Raw genomic sequence first — 20,086 nt, 5'->3', positions numbered from 1 at the left:
TGGGAGACCAGTCTTTGACTGAAGAGGTTACCCCGAGTATAAATATACATTTTAATCAATCACGAATGCTGAATGTCTTGCGACATAGCGCACTTAACAAAGACTTCGATTATTGTCCAAAGTGTGCATAGACTTGTTTATTTTTGTATTTTTCATTTTCTATAATTGGATCGTTATAGAACGATCGCTTGTATCACGCATGCGTAGAAAGGAAGAAACATTTGTATAATTAAAAGATGATTTAAGTTTTTAGTTGCAGCAAGTCATATGATAGGCAATAAGGTCGTCACTAGAAGGGTGACAGCCATAATCTATATATAAATTATGGTTAATTCTGACATAGGCGAGCACAATGCAAAAACTTCGTTACAAATCTCCGCCTTGGATACCTACCTTATCTATCCGAGATGTACCGCGAAACGTAGATTTTTTTTTTGTCTTGTGTGGGGTCTTCCCACTTTTATTATAATTCTCAGATTTATATGTATATATATTATATATAAAATAAAGGTACATTGTAGCAATTAATTATTTGTATGAATATTTCTATTTCTGTTGTATATTACTAAGATTGTTACAAGTTAACAAGTAGTTAAAAAGTAGGCATATTTACATAAAAAGATGATTAATTTCAATATAATAACCATGCTTTCATTTACAATTTTAAAAAGATGTTAATTAAAATATAAAGATAAAAGATGGTAATAAAAGTCTATGAACTGTCATTAAAAACGTACTTATAAAATCTTGTTCATGTTCTGGTAGAGAGGCTATAAACTCAGAGGAGGAATATAAAATATCCTCCCTTTTCACCAAGACAAAAAGGATGAGATGAAAAAAGAGGAATGCAAAAGTTTGAAAACTAGATAAGGATGATAGAGTGGAATGAAATATTAAAATGAAAACCGTAAGGTTAGAGTCCATACACCGTGCAAGTCCAAGATGCCATTTTGGCTCTGTGTGTATGTGAGACGCTTCATACCCGATGACATCTTATTATAATACTACTTCTACTTCTGTATACAATTTGTAATTGGGAAATAAACAAAACATATTGCATTTTAGAAAACATGAAAAAAAAAACACTTCATACAGACTATATTCATGCTATCAATTGTAACAGAGTTTCCTTTTTTGCACCCCATTTACGTTGTGCCTTAATGAAGTTACACATATGTTCATTTTCTATTAGATTTTTAACTTCAGCAGTGAAAAGAATCCAGATCTTTTTTTTATCATCTTTATCTTTTCTTCCACCATTGGATATTATGTGTACCTTGTATATACAGAATAAAAACATAGAAATCAATTCATTTACAATATTGTTTTTTGTTCCTGTAACAATTTTAAACCATGTAATATTATCTTCAGCTGGAAAGCAATTAGCCAGCACACCTTTAAATTTGTGCCATGTCCATTGAATGGCATTGCATTCAAACAGCATGTGCTGTTCACTTTCTATCTGATTTATACAATTGTCACATAAATTATTTTCTGCCAAATTCCATAATTTTAATCTTTTTTTACACGGTAATATTCGATGTAAGAGTTTAAAGTTGAATTGAGCAACTTTAACTATATGTTTCATCTTGTATACCTTATAATACCATACTTTATTCCAATCTATTTCTACGTTATTTAGCTCACATTCCCATTTTCTTTGTGAACCTGGTTCAGTGGAACGTTTGTTTATAAAATATTTATAGTAGATAGATCCTTTAATGTTCTTATGAAACAATGAGTCATTATTACCTACATCTTGATTATTTGTATTGTCTTTTCTAATAATTTCTTTCCACCCATTTGGTATGGCATTCATAAGCTGTAAATATTCGATTAAACCATTATGTTTTTTATACAAATTTGAGATTATTTCACCTGCGGTACATACTCTATCATTTATAAATATGTCACCTATTACTTTATAATCAGAATATAACCATGATTTGAAGTACAATGATTTATTGTTAGATAGTATAAACTTATTTTCCCATAGTTGTTGATTTTTTATTTCTATTAAAGTTGTTGGTTCTGAATACACAATATTATTAAATTTTACAACAGCATTAATCATGTTCTTGTAGAATGTAGGCATATCTCTCAAGTTAGCATGATCATGTACATTAAGTTTAGTACTTTTTATTGTATATTCAATTGGGTGAAGGAAATATTTTGGTATGCATTTCCATTTACCTGGATCTGGACTTAACAGTCGCTTGACCCAATTCAGTTTAAGTGATTCAACCACAGAGCTAATATCTGGCATGTTTAAACCACCTTCCTTAATATTTTTAATTAAGGTTATTCTCTTTATCTTTTCCCTTCTGGTTCCCCATAGGAACGTATATAATAGTTTTTCTATTTGTTTAACTATATCTTTGGGAACATCAATTATACTTGCGTTATATATAAACTTAGACAATGCAAGTGTTTTAATAATAGTTATTTTACCAAAAAAGGTAAGATTCCTTCTTTTCCATAAATTTAATACGTTTTCTAGGTTGGTAATTTTTTTGTCCCAGTTTCTCTTTTCACATAAATGCTTATTGTAACCTATATGGATTCCTAAAAATTTAACAGGTTCACTAGTCCATGTAATATCTAATGGTTTTGAAACACTATTTTCGTTTACACCAATCCACATACCATTTGTCTTTTTTCTATTTAATGTTAACCCTGAAACACTACAAAAAGACTCAATCTCATTAAAGAAATATTTTAAACTACCTTCGTCATGTGAAAAAATTACGGTGTCATCCGCTAATTGAGCAATTTTAACGATATTATCATCATCGTCATTGCTATTAGGTAACGTAATTCCTATACATTTAGAATTATTTCTGATATTTACTGCCATTATTTCTGATACCAGAATAAATAGCAAAGCAGATAATGGGCAGCCTTGCCTCACACCACACTCCATTTTAAACTTTTCTGACAACCATCCGTTGTTTACTATGACACATTCTGTTTCTTTATACATAACCTTTATCCATTTGATAAATGAATTTCCAAAACCAAAGAGTTTTAAAACCTTAAACAGCAGTATTCTGTCTATTGAGTCGAAAGCTTTCGCATAATCAAGAAAAACAATAGCACCTGTAATACTTTTTGCTTTTGTGTAGTCTAGTATGTCGTTTACCAGTCTTACATTTTCTCCTCCAAACCTTTTCTTAATATAACCTTTTTGATCTTCATTTATAATGGAACCTATAACGTTGTGTAACCTATTAGCTAGAATGTGAGCCAATATTTTATAATCCACATTAAGTAGTGTTATTGGTCTCCAATTGTTTAGGTTTTCCCTCTGTCCATTTTTGTATAAAAGATTAATAATACCTCTTCTTTGTGTTGTTGATAACATGCCTTTAACAAAGCTATAATTCAATGAATCACACAATAAATATTTTACATTCTCCCAAAATGTACGATAAAATTCTACACTTAATCCATCAATACCAGGACTCTTATTTATTTTCATTTTAAAAATCGTTTTTGTGCATTCTTCGACTGTTACAAGACCTTCACATTTTATTACATCTTCCTCTAACAACGTTTTTAATTTTGTGTGCTTTAGATATTTGTTCATATCGTTTAGAGGTATTTCTTTATTAGAGTATATGTTTTTATAAAATAGAACTTCTTCTTTCAGAATTTCATCATTGTTAGATGTATATTTTCCATTACTTTTTAAAACAGATTTAATGTGTTTTCTTTTAGCATTATTCTTTTCTAACCCTAAGAAGAATTTATTATTTTTTTCTCCTTTTTCAAACCAATCAATTCTGGATCTGACAATTGCACCTTTTGCTTCAACTAAATATATGCTCTCTAAGTTATCCCTTTTTGTAATTAATTGTTTTTCGATTCTTTCATCGTATACTTGATTAAGCTTTTGTGTAAGCTCGTTGACTTCTTTTATTAAGCTTACTTTATCCAAATTTCTTTCCATTTTCTTTTTTTTACAAAATTTTACAGAACATTCTTTTATTTTTACTTTAAGTAATTCCCAGAGCACGTCTGGTCTCAGATTGTTTTCATTTTTTTTTTGTATTTTCAATTATTCCTTTTATTTTTCGGACGTATTCTTTATCGTTTAGGATACTATTGTTGATTTTCCATACTCCTGGACCTCTTTTTTCTTGATGTTGATCATTGGATATTTTTTTAACATTAGTGTGCACGCCGACGCTATTGTTCCATATTTATATCTTAGGAAGATATTATAAAGAGTTTTTTAACAACATTTATGATTTCAACATTAGATTTTCCTCTCAATTTCAATTCTTCCCGGTCAAAGTAATTTCCGGGTTTAAGATAAGTTCACCTTAGTTTCAAATATTTTCTCTCTTTTATACACAAGGGAGCAGTTAAAATAATAGATTTGACCCTAAAGGTGACTGGAAACAGGCACTTTCCATCAATCAATACAGTGTCCCTTTGGAAGACGAAAAAAAAAATTGGCCATTAATCATAGCCATTTCAGTTTTTTGTTTATTTTAAAACATACCACACGTGTGTGAAGGTACAGTAGTTAAATAATAGGAATTATACTGCAAATTAATAAATATCAAATTAAATATACGCCATAAAGAATCAGAATATATTGTGGGGAATAGTATTATAAAATTACATTTTTCGAGTGAAATCCCGATAGCTGAGTTTTATTGAGTAAGCTTGCAGGAATAACTGTAGGCTATCTTCCTGTGTCCCGTTAGGACCGAGATGTCTGCCCATGTTGCAAGCCGTAATGTCTTCTTTCTTGGGCCCACTCTGTCACGGCAGTTAGTTTCAAAAGATGATTAAATTAAATAATGTATTAATAATTAAGAGGATGGTATTCATTTGAATAAACGCCTCTCCAATAAAACATCACTTTGAATAATAACACCCCCCTCCCCCACAACCCAACTATCTAATAAACGTCCATCCACATATTTATAATAACACAATTATACTATTTGTAGTAGAATTCACCGCACTGTTATCTGCAATTTACCAAGCATTTGTTATTCTTTTTTACCACTTTTCATATCTATGAGAGGATTTCATTTGATTATAAATGTTACCATATTATTAGAACTAAAAAATTTAACATATATCCCTCGAATAAGCACCTCCCTCAAATGACCTCCGCCTCCCCAAAGGGCCCTACCAAACAATAAAAACTATACTTTAAAATGTTATTAATCATCTAAAACACTGTGAAACAAAGTAGTTTAGTTTTACGAATGTCAAGCATTTTCAATAATGGTAACCGACAGAAAATGTATAAGGAGAACATTATCATTCCGAGAACCATCGTCTACACTTCCTAGAGGGGGAGCGAGCGAAGCGAGCTCACCCTCTAGTGTATAGTAATTTTAGCTATAAAATGCAGTAAATGTATATGAATAAGGGAAGCTAAATATCCTGCCAAAGAAGTGAGTCTAATTATGTTAGTTAGTAGAGTCTTAAGTGTGATTTTATTAAGCCGAGCTAGTAGGCTAGCCTCGATCATACTTCATAAGCTACAGCGCGAGTAGGCTCATACTGTGATTAACGCTGTTGTGCGTTGACGATTAGACATGCGGCGTCGCATGTATTATGGGAGCGACAATTATGTAAGTTAATTGTTTGATTGACGCTGAGGGCGTTTATAGTTTGTTTGTTGCATGATTCGCTAGAGTTGAGGGCGTACGTTAAAATTGTTATTATTGTTGTTTTGAATACATTTTGTATGGGTTATTTCTGTTTACTTACAGATTGAATAAATACACAAAGCTTATAAAAGGTTTTATATACAACTAGCAGGAGTTGTTGTTTTCTTACGTATTGAGTTTCCCTGACGTACCAACAATTCAATTTCTTCGGGATGGCCGAGGAAAACGAACGACAACTAAAAAGACAAAGACGCAATGCCAAAGCTAAATTCACAAGGTTATCAAACGCAATGGGAACCCTGATAGAAAGGAATCGCCCAAAAATGAAATAAACGAAGCCTTCTTAAAAGTAAGTGAAGCATACGAATCTTCACAAACGGAACACGATCAGCTGATGAATGTCATCGAAGATAGACTGTGAAAGGCAAGAGAAGTGGATGTTAGAATGCCAAGATAATTTCCTAGAACTTTCCATTCGAAATAAGGACTACCATCCTATTGGTGATGATGTTGACGAAGAACAAGAAGCTGATCAACAAGATGAGCAAAACGATATACCAGATCAGGAAATACCAGAACAACAAGTTGGAGCTCAAGGAGCCGAAGAAAACCTAGAGGCAAATCAATTAATAGTTGATGGCGAAGCTGATAGAGGTCAAGCGATCGATGGAAATAATGAAAATGTTGCTCAAGGTCAAATTGTTATAAAATTAGATGAAAATGATGCAGCCGATACTCAAATGATGCCAAGCAACCCATCCTCAAGAAAAAATGATTTATTTAAAATTGAAAGGCCAAAGCTACCTAAGTTTTCAGGGGATGTAAGAGACTACTACATCTTTCGTGCCGACTTCCGACAATTTATAGAGTCAAGATATAGTAATAGAGAGGCAGTAACAATTCTGAGATCCAGTCTGCAAGGAAAACCACTGGAATTGATTAGAGGCTTGGGTGAAGATTACCGAGGAGCCTGGAGCTATCTGGATAATGTATATGGTGACCCAAGGTTTATAGCAGATGCAATTGCTCAAGATATAAACAAATTCAAGCCACTTAAGGAAGGTGAAGAGAACAGATTTTGTGAATTAACACATTTAATAAACAGAAGTTATAACACATTAAAGGAAGCTGGCAGACCGAATGACATGGACAACAATCAAGTGTTAGCCATGATAGAGCAGAAATTAAGCATTGAAGACAAAAAAGTTTGGTTTCGTCATCTAGATGATAAGGAAGAAACTTTAATCGAGCTGATCAACTGGATGATGGGAGAAATGAAATCACGAATGAGGGCTGCTGCTCAAGTTAGATCCAACAGTAATACGAAAGTATCTCAAGTAAATCAAGTAGCCGCAACAAAAAGATACAAATGCTGGATTTGCAGTTCGGACAGTCACTGGACGGATAAATGTAACAAGCTTAAAGAGAAAACACCGCAAGAAAGATTAAATGAGATGAAGGCTGGCAAGGCATGCTTTGGATGTCTAAAAAAAGGTCATGGCATGAGTGTCTGTAATAGAAGAAGACAGTGTTCACAAGTAGTGAAAGGGGCACAATGCAAGTATTTTCATCACCCTCTACTGCACATACCAGAAGGAAGCCAAGCAGTAACTACAACCTCTATAGGAAATTCATCAATATTGCCAGTATTAGTAGTAGAAATATTGGGTAGAAAAGACACACGCTGTCAAGCAAATGTGCTTTTGGATTCAGGCGCTCAAATCAGTTTAATAAGAAGTCCACTTGCAGAACAATTACATCTTAAAGGAAAGGAAGTGGTAACTACAATAAAGAAAGTAGGCGGAGAAGAGGAACAGTTGTTTACGAAGATATATGAAACCCGTATTCGCCCAAGAGAAGCAAACAAGAGTTTATTATTAAGGCTATTGGTATTCCGTCTATAAGTGACGACGTGGAAGCGAGACGTTTCAAAATTGATACCAAGGATATTTATCGAGGACATGGTGATGTAGATTTGTTAATTGGAATTGACCACCCGAACATACACATTGGTGAAACTAGAGAGGCAGGCAACCTAATTGCTCGACACTCACCATTAGGCTGGGTGATTTTTGGGGCAGTGACAGAAGATCGACCGTCAAACAATGTATTACATGTAAAGTTTTCACAACCAGTAGACTTAACCGATTTTTGGACTACAGAGGCTATGGGCGTTACTGTTAAAACGTGTTCTTGTGAAGCAAGTAAAATTGGGCCGATAGAGTCAGAAGAAGCCAAAATAATAGCAGACTCCTGTACCAAACTGGGTAACCAGTGGTTAATACCATACCCATGGAAAAGGGATCCAAACCAACTACCAAATAACCGATCACAAGCTGAAAAGAAATTGTTTTCAATGGAAAGACGCTTACTTAAGAATCCTGAGCATGCAAAAGCTTATAAGAACCAAATCAAAGAGATGGTAGACATGAAATTCGCTAGAAAGTTATCAGACACAGAGTTATCATCATACGACGGTCCGATACATTACATCTCTCATCACGGAGTGTTGCGCCCAGACAAGAAAAGTACGCCACTTCGAATTGTGTTCAACTCGTCAGCCATATACCAGGGACATTGCTTGAATGAATATTGGATGAAAGGCCCTGACATGTTGAATGATCTGTTCGGATTGATTCTGAGATTCCGTGAGAACGAAACAGCCATAATTGGAGACATATCCAAGATGTACCATCGAGTACTTATTCCAATAAGAGACCAGCATGTACATCGATTCTTATGGAGAAACTTAAATATTGATTCAAAAATAGACGTCTATTTGAAAACCGTGTTAACATTTGGAGATAAGCCGTCGTCAGCCATGGCTCAAACAGCACTAAGAAAAACAGCTGAAGAAGGACGTCACCAGTTTCCTAAGGCCGCACAAGTACTCAAAAGGAATACTTACATGGATGATTTATGTGAGTCTGTAACAATTGTTGATGAGGCGAAAGTTTTAACGAAGAATCTTGATAACGTTTTGAAAAAGGGCGGATTTAAAGTTAAGGGTTGGTTATCCAACAGGAATCTGACGTCAACGGAATCGGATCGAGAAGTAAAGATTAAACTGCTTCAAAATTTGGAAGAGGAGAAAGTACTGGGAACTGTTTGGGAGCCCATATCAGACAAATTGAAGTATAGAGTAAACATCGAATTAAATAATTCAGAAACAATGTCAAATTTAACAAAGCGAAAAATCTTAAGTCAAATTGCAAAGATTTTTGATCCGATCGGGTTTGCAGCAGCCTTTTTGATTAGAGCAAAAATTGGAATGCAACACTTATGGCAAAAGGGTTATGACTGGGATGAAGATTTACCAACTTCGGTTCAAGATTGGTGGGTGAAGTTATTCAAAGAAATGAAAGAACTAAATACTATCAGTTTTGATAGGTGTCTAACGCCACCAACAACAACAGAAGAGCTTATACTATGTATGTTTGCAGATGCGTTAGAAGACGCATTTGGGTCATGTGCGTATATTCGCTGGAAAGTAGATAATAATCAATTTGATGTGAAATTTGTAGCAGCAAAATCACGAGTAACACCGCTCAAGAAGTTAACCATTCCTAGGCTTGAATTGCAAGCAGCATTGGTAGCTACGAGACTTCATACGATTATAATAGACAAAACCAGAATCAAATTCAATAAAGTAATCTTCTTAACAGACAGCATGATCGTTTTGGCATGGATAAGAAGCAAGCGAGAGGTTTTAAGTCATTTGTATCAAATAGAATTGGAGAAATACAGAGCATGTCAGAGCCGTCGCAATGGAGACACGTCCCCGGTGAACATAATGTAGCAGACGATGTATCACGTGGCATACCAGTTAAACAGCTTAACGGAAGATGGCGAATTGGACCAGAGTTCTTATACTTGCCTGAGGAGGATTGGCCTGTAAATACATCGATTGTTGATCAGAGGGAATTAGACAGAGAGAAAAAGACAGAAAGGAATGTTTTTCTAACTCATGCTTGTGTAGAAGTAATTGATCCAAGTAGAATATCTTCATGGAATAAGTTGATCAGAGTAACAGCATATGTACATCGATTCGTGAGGAACATGCGTTCTAAACAAACAAATGAGCTAGTGTTCACTGGAGGATCGCTTATACCTCAAGAAACGGAAGACTCGGAAAGATTTGGATTCGCAAATCGCAGCATTCGCTGCGCAGTCGAATACAGAAGGGAGAATTCAAAACGTTAAGCCCATTCGAAGAAGATGGCATCATTTACGTTGGGGGTAGAGCTGGTGGTGCAGAAAATAAAATTGCCTACGATAATAAACATCCAGTTCTTCTGCCAAAAGAACATCGTGTATCATATCTTATAACTTGTAAAATGCACGAACAAGGACATAATGGCGTTGCAGTTACGGCTGGCAAAGTGAGAGCAAGATATTGGATTATAGGAGTTGCTAAATTAGCGAAAACTGTTAAATTTAGATGTGTGAAATGCAGGAAAATGGATCATAAAACGGAAGATCAATTCATGGCTGAGCTACCTACTCAGCGTTTGGCACCATTCACACCACCGTTTCTTTACACTGCTTGCGATTATTTTGGGCCATATACAGTTAAAGTTTGTAGAAACAAAACGACAAAACACTACGGGGTGATATTTACATGTTTGAATACGAGAGCGGTGCACCTAGAAGTTGCGGTCGATTGTTCTTCTATGGAATTTCTTCAAGTATTACGGAGATTCTTTGCCATAAAAGGACGGCCATCTGTAATTTTAAGTGACAATGGTACCCAATTTGTGGGAGCGGAAAAGGAGTTAAAACAGATGGTAAGGGGTTGGAGTGAAAAAGAGTTAAAGGAGTTTTGCGCCGAGAAAAGAGTACAATGGAAATTTACAACGCCGTTGGCACCGCACCAAAACGGATGTGCCGAGTCACTAGTCAAGAGCTGTAAACTTGCTTTAAGAAAAGTCATTGGGCAACAAACCTTGACGCCGTTTGAGTTGCAAACTTGTTTCATGGAAGTTAGTAACTTAGTGAATCAAAGACCAATAGGAAGAATTCCAAATGACCCGGACGACGGTAGCTATTATGTCCAAATGATATTTTGTTAGGACGAGCATCAAGTGGAATATCAAATGGACCATTTCGACACCGATTCGAGTTTGTGCAACGCATCGTTGATAATTTCTGGAAATGTTGGATAAGAGACGTGTTCCCGTTATTAGTACCTCGGAAAAAATGGAATACTGAAAGGAGAAATGTGAGAGTTAATGATATCGTAATAGTTTCTGATCCCAATACAATTAGAGGAAAATGGATATTGGGAAGGATCATAGAAGTGTATCCTGGTGCAGATGGAAAAGTTAGAAATGTACAAGTCAAAACTCAAACGGGAAAATATCGAAGACCAATTAATAATGTAATATAATGTGAGTTGTTGAGGTACTAATGAAAGACTCTTACTCGCTTGACTGTCGTAACACATATATTATTTATTCAGTATAATACTTCAGTACAATATACAACTATAAGTATAGATAAGGAACGGACGATCAATGATGCTGTCAGTGAGGTGTGAAGTGTGTAGGTCTGCTTCTGAAGAAGTGGCTGTGAGGTGTAGATGTTCTTCTGAAGAAGTGGCTGTGAGGTGTAGATGTTCTTCTGAAGAAGTGGCTGTGAGGTGTAGATGTTCTTCTGAAGAAGTGGCTGTGAGGTGTTTGCTCCGTGAGGTGGCTGTAAGGTGTGTGCTCCGTGAGGTGGCTGTAAGGTGTGTCTGGGCCCTTCTGAAACTTGGGAGTATATTGGCTCAGTTTATTTGCATAATGTCATTACATCATTTATGGAGCTAATGATTGGTCCTAAGTTGATCCAGGGGTGTTTAAGTGGGAATGATTAACGGTATAATAAGGTATTTCTGTGATGGATGACACTGTCAAATCTGTACTTAAATAGTGTCAATCACTCCTGGTTTAACGATGGGAAAAGTCACAAAATTAAGCTAAGTGTTTTCTTTAGGGATTCTATTATAAACTAAATGGTCATTAAAACATCTGGACAAACTCTCCTCTGGACTTTCTGGGTCAAGTTTGTGAACCTATTTGAATTCCGATACAAAGGTCAATTTCTTAAATAGAAAAGTATATCGTTATATTACATCCCTCTGTTTCCCTTTTTTTTTCTAATCTATTTAACATATAAAAATGGTTATAATAGTGGCATGCAAAATTAAAGTTATATAAAAGAAAAAAAACATTATTATACATATATGCAAAATTGAGTTAGCCAAAACCATTGACTCTGAAGTGTAACCTTATCACTTTCACTCTCTCTCTCTCTTCTCTCTCTTAAAAAAAATTAAAAATGAATTTGGTATAAAATTAGCGTAAATCAAACAAAAATCGGTTAAAAATAAAAATACAAAACTTAAAAATAGAATGTTACATTGAACATACATCAAATTCGTGCGACAACTCATCGCGTTCTAATGGCCTTCAAACATAAATCATCAAATTAAAACATAAACTCATGAAAACTGTGGCTGATTAGCCTAAAATCAAAATATCAAACTTAATCACTTAAAACTTTAAAGAAACAAATGTGTGTGTCCCGTTGACACAAACTTATCCACAATATATCGTTATCATCACAACTTTATCGATTTAAGCATTTATATTCACAGGTAATTACGATTTCAATCAATCGACAAATTCGACTTTTGTACTTAATGTAAAAAAAAATTACAATTAAAAGTACTAAGAAAATCTTCTGTTATTGTATATCAATTAATTAATGCTTGAGATTAACGACTCAAAGGTTAAACAAAATATTTGTTACAAAATGCTTGTCGTTCTTTTCAATATCTCAATATATCGATCATCAAAATTCAAATTTAATCTTTATCAAAAAAACTCGTTACAAAATCAATACTTAATCAATTTTAATTCTCTTTTAACTGAAATCACATTATTATTGAACAAATCTCATCAAATACGTAGACTATGCTATCATTAATTTAGCAAATGTCGTAATTTAAAAATAATCTTGCAAAAAAAAATTTAAATCAGTAATTCGTTGCATTATACAAACGTTTTATGAATCGTTTTGGCGATCCACTTATCGGTATCTGTTTATCATTAATGATCTCTTTAATTAATTTATCTGTATCGTTATATCTGTCAATATTCCACCAAAATTTGCGATCATTAGATTCGTGTTTTGTTTTATCAGTGTTGCGTTTGGCTGAAGTCGGTTTAGAATATGAAACTAAAACTTGGAAATGTCCTGCTTTAAATCTACCTCGGTTTAATGTCATATTTGAATCATTAGGTGCTGTCATAATTAGATTAGTTTGTTCCTTAATTTCTTCCTCTTTCATTTGGAATGGGGCTGCTAATCCCATGTTATTCTCTACACAGTCAATGTAAGGTTGTACGTTAAGGGGTTCTACTTTAGTTGGATGTGTAAGGCCAGGGTATCTGATTGCAATTGGGTTGGTGTCCTATCATGTTCGTTGACAAATTAAACATTGTTTTCGTCATTTACTACGTTAACGGTGTTCTGAATTTTCTCATTATTATCGGTGGGTTTATTAAACAATTATTTTAACAATTTAAAAAAAACCATTTTAGTGTATATATATGTAAACTCTCACTTTTTCAATCAAGGTTACAAATCAAAAATCAAAATGGTTTTGACTTACCCCAAATGCTTCGGATCCAATTAAAAATGAATTAAAGGAATGCAAAAAGTGTTCAAAAATGTTTAAATGTTCAAACAACGAATTAAAGAAATGTTAAAGTGCTCATCAATGTTCAACTTTTCAAACAACGAATTAAAAAAAATGCGAAAGGTGTTCAATGTTCAAAATGGTCAAAAAAGTAAATGTTTAAAAAAAACGATAAAAAAAAAACGGCGTGAAGTTGAAAGTGTCCAAACGAAACGGTTCTTGTCTGCTTACTTCTGTTTTGATTCTTCTTGGGTCTTCCTCGATTATCTTCTTTGTCTTAATCCAATGGTTATAATTTGATAAAATTTCTGCTTGTCTCGATCTCATTCAAATATAATTTCAGCTTGTCTTTTGTGTCTTCCTCGATTATCTTCTTTGTCTTCATCCAATGGTAATAATTTGATAAAATTTCTGCTTGTCTCGATCTCATTCAAATATAATTTCAGCTTGTCTTTTGAGTCAAAGTAAATTTCTGGTTTTCTCCTTTCAAACAAATATGGTTATTTTTGTCTTCGTCTTCGTGTCTTGTTAAGTGTTTATTTCTTGTTTTCTCACTCTGTTCCTTATGAAATTTGGGTCTTCCACCATGTAATATAATGTGAGTTGTTGAGGTACTAATGAAAGACTCTTACTCGCTTGTGTGTCGTAACACATATATTATTTATTCAGTATAATACTTCAGTACAATATACAACTATAAATATAGATAAGGAACGGACGATCAATGATGCTGTCAGTGAGGTGTGAAGTGTGTAGGTCTGCTTCTGAAGAAGTGGCTGTGAGGTGTAGATGTTCTTCTGAAGAAGTGGCTGTGAGGTGTAGATGTTCTTCTGAAGAAGTGGCTGTGAGGTGTAGATGTTCTTCTGAAGAAGTGGCTGTGAGGTGTTTGCTCCGTGAGGTGGCTGTAAGGTGTGTGCTCCGTGAGGTGGCTGTAAGGTGTGTGCTCCGTGAGGTGGCTGTAAGGTGTGTCTGGGCCCTTCTGAAACTTGGGAGTATATTGGCTCAGTTCATTTGCATAATGTCATTACATCATTTATGGAGCTAATGATTGGTCCTAAGTTGATCCAGGGGTGTTTAAGTGGGAATGATTAACGGTATAATAAGGTATTTCTGTGATGGATGACACTGTCAAATCTGTACTTAAATAGTGTCAATCACTCCTGGTTTAACGATGGGAAAAGTCACAAAATTAAGCTAAGTGTTTTCTTTAGGGATTCTATTATAAACTAAATGGTCATTAAAACATCTGGACAAACTCTCCTCTGGACTTTCTGGGTCAAGTTTGTGAACCTATTTGAATTCCGATACAAAGGTCAATTTCTTAAATATAAAAGTATATCGTTATATTACAATAAGATAGTAGTCATTTACCCTACAGAAGGTTATATGTAATAACTCCTTTTTCTGTGAGGGGGGAGGATGGATCGTTATAGAACGATCGCTTGTATCACGCATGCGTAGAAAGGAAGAAACATTTGTATAATTAAAAGATGATTTAAGTTTTTAGTTGCAGCAAGTCATATGATAGGCAATAAGGTTGTCACTAGAAGGGTGATAGACAGCCATAATGTATAGTAATTTTAGCTATCCTGCCAAAGAAGTGAGTCTAATTATGTTAGTTAGTAGAATCTTAAGTGTGATTTTATTAAGCCGAGCTAGTAGGCTAGCCTCGATCATACTTCATAAGCTACAGCGCGAGTAGGCTCATACTGTGATTAACGCTGTTGTGCGTTGACGGCGTCGCATGTATTATCAAAGATAGTGTAGTAGGAAGATGTTACACTTCCTATTCGTTCAATGCAAATAAAAGCGAGACAACATGGAGCTAAATTTAAAGGGCGCCTCGCACGTCGAGTAGGGATACGGAAGGTTATTGTATAGGAAATAGGCTATTATAACAGAAGAATAATATGACTGTAAAATTAGGATTTAATACGAATTAACATATAATTATAAAATGTACTGTTATCTTTATAGAAAGGGCAAATGAATCATATTTTTGGAATACAAATTTGTGTTTCAATTACCTGGAATTGTTTAGGTACCTGGAATATCTACCATATTTTATTTCTTTTATATTTTAATGTTTTTATTTGCAAATCAACTTAACTTTTTAAATATTATTATTTACATTTAATTGTTAACATTGGACAGAGATAAAGAATGTAATACCTAGCTTTAGAAACACTTTTTTATCAGAGTGAATAAATATATTAGGGGCCTATTAGTAATAATAATAGGCCTACAATGTGTGCCTGGCCCTATATAATAATCGATTACGTATGGTTTATTTCTAAATGGGTAATAAAAGAGAAGGTAGTATGGTAATATGTGTAATCAATCAATCAATCTCTATTGTAATCAATAATATTATACAAATAGTCGTCTATAAGAGGAAACATATACAATGAATACGGTACCAGTAGACCGCAACATCCAATAGATAGGAATTTAGGACTACGGGTATGTTTTTTTTACTTTAAAAAAAAACAATTATTGTTAATTATCTATTAATTTAAATAATTTAATAATAACCAATAATTATTATATTATACTTGTAACACTCCAAACTTTCGTGCATTCATCGTAATTTGCCATGATTATGTAATGCCTAACATTATCGATAATTATTAATTATAAGCCGATGAGTTCATTAATATTGGTAAGGTATATCAAAGAAAAAAATATCCGTGGGAAGGCCTACTTTACCCCCTTTTATTATACTACCCTTACAAAAAATGTTCTATAGAATCTATATATAGAAGTTTTAGAATTCTATATCAATCTATAGAAACAGATAATTTCTACCTACCCCTAGAGTTTTTAGAAATTGCTGTATAGAAAATATTGAAATTGCAGAAGAATTGCTATCATTTATTCATAAATCATATATTGTTTGCCAACAACAATACTGTATACTGTAAAATTTGCATTATGACTTCAGACTTGACTGGGGTTTACCAAGATGAGTAAGAGTTTTTATGGGTACGGGTTGGTTTGGGTATGAGATGACCAGCATCCATTCATGATTGCGTCTACAGGCGCGCGTGAGCCTCCTCCTGATCCTAGCTCAGTGTTTACAGTCATGTCATTCCAAAACTCACTCCAAATAAATGTATTAACAATTAAAAAGATCCAAAAACAGTATGAAAACATCATATTAATTTTTAACTTTGTATAATAAAGAAAAAAAAAAGTTTGATGTTTTTTGTGGCTTATTTTTACAATTTATTGCCGAAAACACCATTTTCGTTGGGATTTGCCATTGCGCTCCTCATCTTTCAGATTCGTCTATCCCTACTCGTCGTGAGAGGCGCCCTATCTCGAGCTGTTCTCTAATTTTTGAGCGAAGTGTAATATCTTCCTACTACACTATCTTTGGTATTATGGAGCGACAATTATGCAAGTTAATTGTTTGATTGACGATAGTTTGTTTGTTGCATGATTCGCTAGAGTTGAGGGCGTACGTTAAAATTGTTATTATTGTTGTTCTGAATACATTTTGTATGGCTTATTTCTGTTTACTTACAGATTGAATAAATACACAAAGCTTATAAAAGGCTTTATATACAATTAGCAGGAGTTGTTGTTTTCTTACGTATTGAGTTTCCCTGACGTACCAATAATTTTGATATGATTTTGGGTCGTCCCTTTGGTCTCTTAACTTTTCTCATTGTTCCTCGAGCTGGGATATCAGAGTCTAGACGAAGTAGGTGTCCACAATATGTCAATATACAGTATGTATTTAACAATTACAAACTTTATTTTGTATACGAATAGAGATTATGGCACTCCTCATCTTAGAAGGTAGTGGGTTAAATAGAAGGAGACCTGCATTGAAAATTTGGTGTGGACTGTAGTCTTCAAAAAGAAGTTGCTCTTAGATTGGATACGTCACTATAGTCTGCAATTGATGGTGATTTTAGAATTATAATGCAGTATTAAATATAAGATCGATGGTTAATTAGAGAGAGAACTGCATTGACAATTTGAAAATGACTTATAATTAATTAAAAAATCACCAACCTTGGAATCCAGATGTTCTGCAATATCCATTATAAAATCTTCAATTAGATTAAACTGAACATCAAATTTCTCAAAAACTTTTCATTGATTGATACTGTTGATCTGCGATTGATATGTGGAAAACACCCTCAATGACAGAAAACTCCGTTGAGTTGATACCTTCTAGCGTGGATGTGTTAGAATAAACAATGCTGAATTCCAAGAAGTATCCACTTCCCGACAGATTAATGGCAAGATCAGTGAAGTTGGCCGAGTTATGGATTATATCTACAGTGTTGTTGCCGACGAGCTCTGCATCAGATAATATAATAATAATAATAACACGTACATTAGTAGGCGCCTTAAGGGGAAAGTGTGTAAATGTTGACCTTAAGGGGAAAATAAGGAAAACAACCGTTTTAAACCAAAATATCGGCTAAATATAATCTTTTTTGCGTTTTAACATATATTTTAATGATTCTAATTACGATACAATCGTTTGTTTTCATTTTGTAGGTAAAATGGCAGATATAACCTTTTTGGCCTTTCCCCTTAAGGTTTTCATACCACAATCGATGCCTTAAGGGGAATTTATTATATTACCCTTAAAGCCATTTTACACTAAAAAGGGGGAAGTAAAATCAACCGACTGACCCTATCTATGTTTATTTTGAGTGTCAATCCTTAAGGCTACAATTTATATAGAACAAATAATTAAATGTTTAAATTCTGTTTCACCAAATTTATAATAATTCTAGGTCCTAGAGACATGTATTTTAATTTTCGGTCAGTGTCTTCTATTCTAGGCCTAGCCTAGGTACGTCTAACTAAGTGATGCGGCTTTTGCCGCCTGGCTGGGCGTGAGGTGAGTTGGTACCAATTTTAAACAAAATGTTGCATAGGCCTAGTCAGCTAAGCTAAAAGTTAGGCCTAGCTGGACTATTATAGTCGCCGCATAGTACGGTATATCGCTATTAATTAGGGCCAAGATTAAATAACTAGCCTAGGCCTAGTCTAGGGGCCTAGCTAGGCTTATATTTAGCTTATCTTAGGCTATGGCCCTAGCCTAAAGCCTAACTAGGCCTAGGCCTCTAGCTAGCTAGCCTAGGCCTAGGTAGGCCTAGAATAGTAGATTTTCGCCCAGGATTCGCGTATGGTGTTAAAGTTAAACAGATGATCGGGCCCACTTTTGTATGCGCACCAAACAAAAGGAGGCCTCCAAATAGCCATAAATAAACACAGAACTAAATGGCCATTAAACTAGGCCTAGGCCTAGTAGAGGTATCAGCCGCGCAATGTGCCAAATACATTTTTTGCCGTTTGTATAGATTTAAAATTATATTATTTATTTACCAAATACTGTGGTCAAAATGAAAATGTATTAAATTTTTTATTATGTTAGTCCCAAAAAAAAAGATGCGCATGCATAAAAATGCATATTGTTTTATGAATATAGGGCCTAGGCCTAGTAAATATTAATTATTAACAGCCGATAAATACTATTCAATGTGTCGTAAATACAAAACAAAATTTTACTAATCTAACATCTAGTTTTAATGTTTTGTTCACTATAAAATTAATCGTAGGCCTATATTTCTTTTCTTTTTACGTCTTTTCTTATTTCTGCATATCATTATTATACATACCCCAAACAACAAGGCTCATCTCATAAACACAATATTTCCCGTTTTTTAATTGTACTTTTCCATTTCTTATGCACTTGGGAGTTTATAACAATATGTGATCCCAAACGTATTAAAATGTATGTTTGACAGACAAAAACAATTAGCTTGATAGGCGCGGCACAGAACCAATATTTCTGTTATCGATAAAATGAATATTACGGTAATTATTAATATTGGTAATGGTAACTAATTATAAAAAAAACTAATTTCAACATTTAAAAAACACAATTTGCAGAATAAAACAAAGACCAAAAGAAAACAACTTTATTTTCAAAATCACACATACTTTTTGGCACATGTAAAATAAATAAATAAAAAATGTACTGGCATAACTGACGCAATAACTGGTGGCTCAAATGATCCCAAAAGAGTTATGTTGTCTGGTACTCTTTGTGTTAACATTAACAATGTATTTTTCCTTTTCATATAGGCCTATAGTGTCTGATGTGTTGATGGAGTAAATGTTCTTGGGCAGCTGGTTGCAGTTTTTCTCATTTTCTATGGCTATATTGTTCTTAGTTGATGTCATAATCTAAATATGTAATTTGTATTGTCATGACGTTAAAAATATTTAAATAACAATTGTCCATGTGGTTTTTAACATCTTTAGATTCATCTACAATAACTCATTTTTAATAATTAACAATCAGGGAAGATTAGTATTGGATTATTTTATTGATGATTTGTTCTACTGTACAATCATGTAAGAATTAGAAATCTGGCTACTCGCTCAAAGCTGCTACAGTAATGTACTGTGTTAAGAATACTATTAATTGAATCGAACATACACTGGATAGTTCCTAATTTCAGTCTGTTAAAGTATTAATTTTAAGAATGTTATTAAGGAACAGACTACACTAATTGTGCTTCATATTTTCATATTCATACCGGTAATTTTGTTTAAAAACATTTGACGTTATTAACATGTATGAAATCTATCTCCAGCAGGATCAATTACAGGACAATTGTTCTTGTCTTATATGTGATGATTTTTATGTATAAATAAATGATCATAATGTAAAGAAAAATAAATTAGAAACATTGACATTTTAGCTGATAAGCATTAA

General features: G+C 33.8%; 2 protein-coding genes across 2 annotated transcripts; both read left to right on the top strand.

Moving 5' to 3' along the window:
- The first annotated feature begins 6,040 nt into the window (after positions 1-6,040).
- Positions 6,041-9,845, top strand: LOC140039365 (uncharacterized). The gene is made up of 3 exons (XM_072084970.1): positions 6,041-7,420; positions 7,525-9,197; positions 9,308-9,845. The coding sequence occupies exons 1-3, from the start codon at positions 6,041-6,043 to the stop codon at positions 9,843-9,845; spliced, it is 3,591 nt and encodes a 1,196-aa protein (XP_071941071.1).
- A 134-nt stretch (positions 9,846-9,979) lies between these two features.
- On the top strand, positions 9,980-10,714 carry LOC140039364 (uncharacterized). The gene has a single exon (XM_072084969.1). The coding sequence runs from the start codon at positions 9,980-9,982 to the stop codon at positions 10,712-10,714; it is 735 nt and encodes a 244-aa protein (XP_071941070.1).
- Positions 10,715-20,086: the final 9,372 nt, after the last annotated feature.

The sequence above is a fragment of the Antedon mediterranea genome, chromosome 2 (assembly GCF_964355755.1).
Source record: "Antedon mediterranea chromosome 2, ecAntMedi1.1, whole genome shotgun sequence".
Classification (NCBI taxonomy): Eukaryota; Metazoa; Echinodermata; class Crinoidea; order Comatulida; family Antedonidae; genus Antedon; species Antedon mediterranea.
This window is presented reverse-complemented; position numbering and strand designations above follow the sequence as displayed.

What these genes read in the sequence shown, in the direction of transcription:
- LOC140039364 (XM_072084969.1), top strand. Translation starts at nt 9,980, where the DNA reads ATGCACGAACAAGGACATAATGGCGTTGCAGTTACGGCTGGCAAAGTG.
- LOC140039365 (XM_072084970.1), top strand. Translation starts at nt 6,041, where the DNA reads ATGTCATCGAAGATAGACTGTGAAAGGCAAGAGAAGTGGATGTTAGAA. An exon ending in ATCTTAAAGGAAAGGAAGTG is followed by an intron (nt 7,421 to 7,524) that starts GTAACTACAATA and finishes TTTATTATTAAG; the next exon opens with GCTATTGGTATTCCGTCTAT. An exon ending in CGAGTAACACCGCTCAAGAA is followed by an intron (nt 9,198 to 9,307) that starts GTTAACCATTCC and finishes TCTTCTTAACAG; the next exon opens with ACAGCATGATCGTTTTGGCA.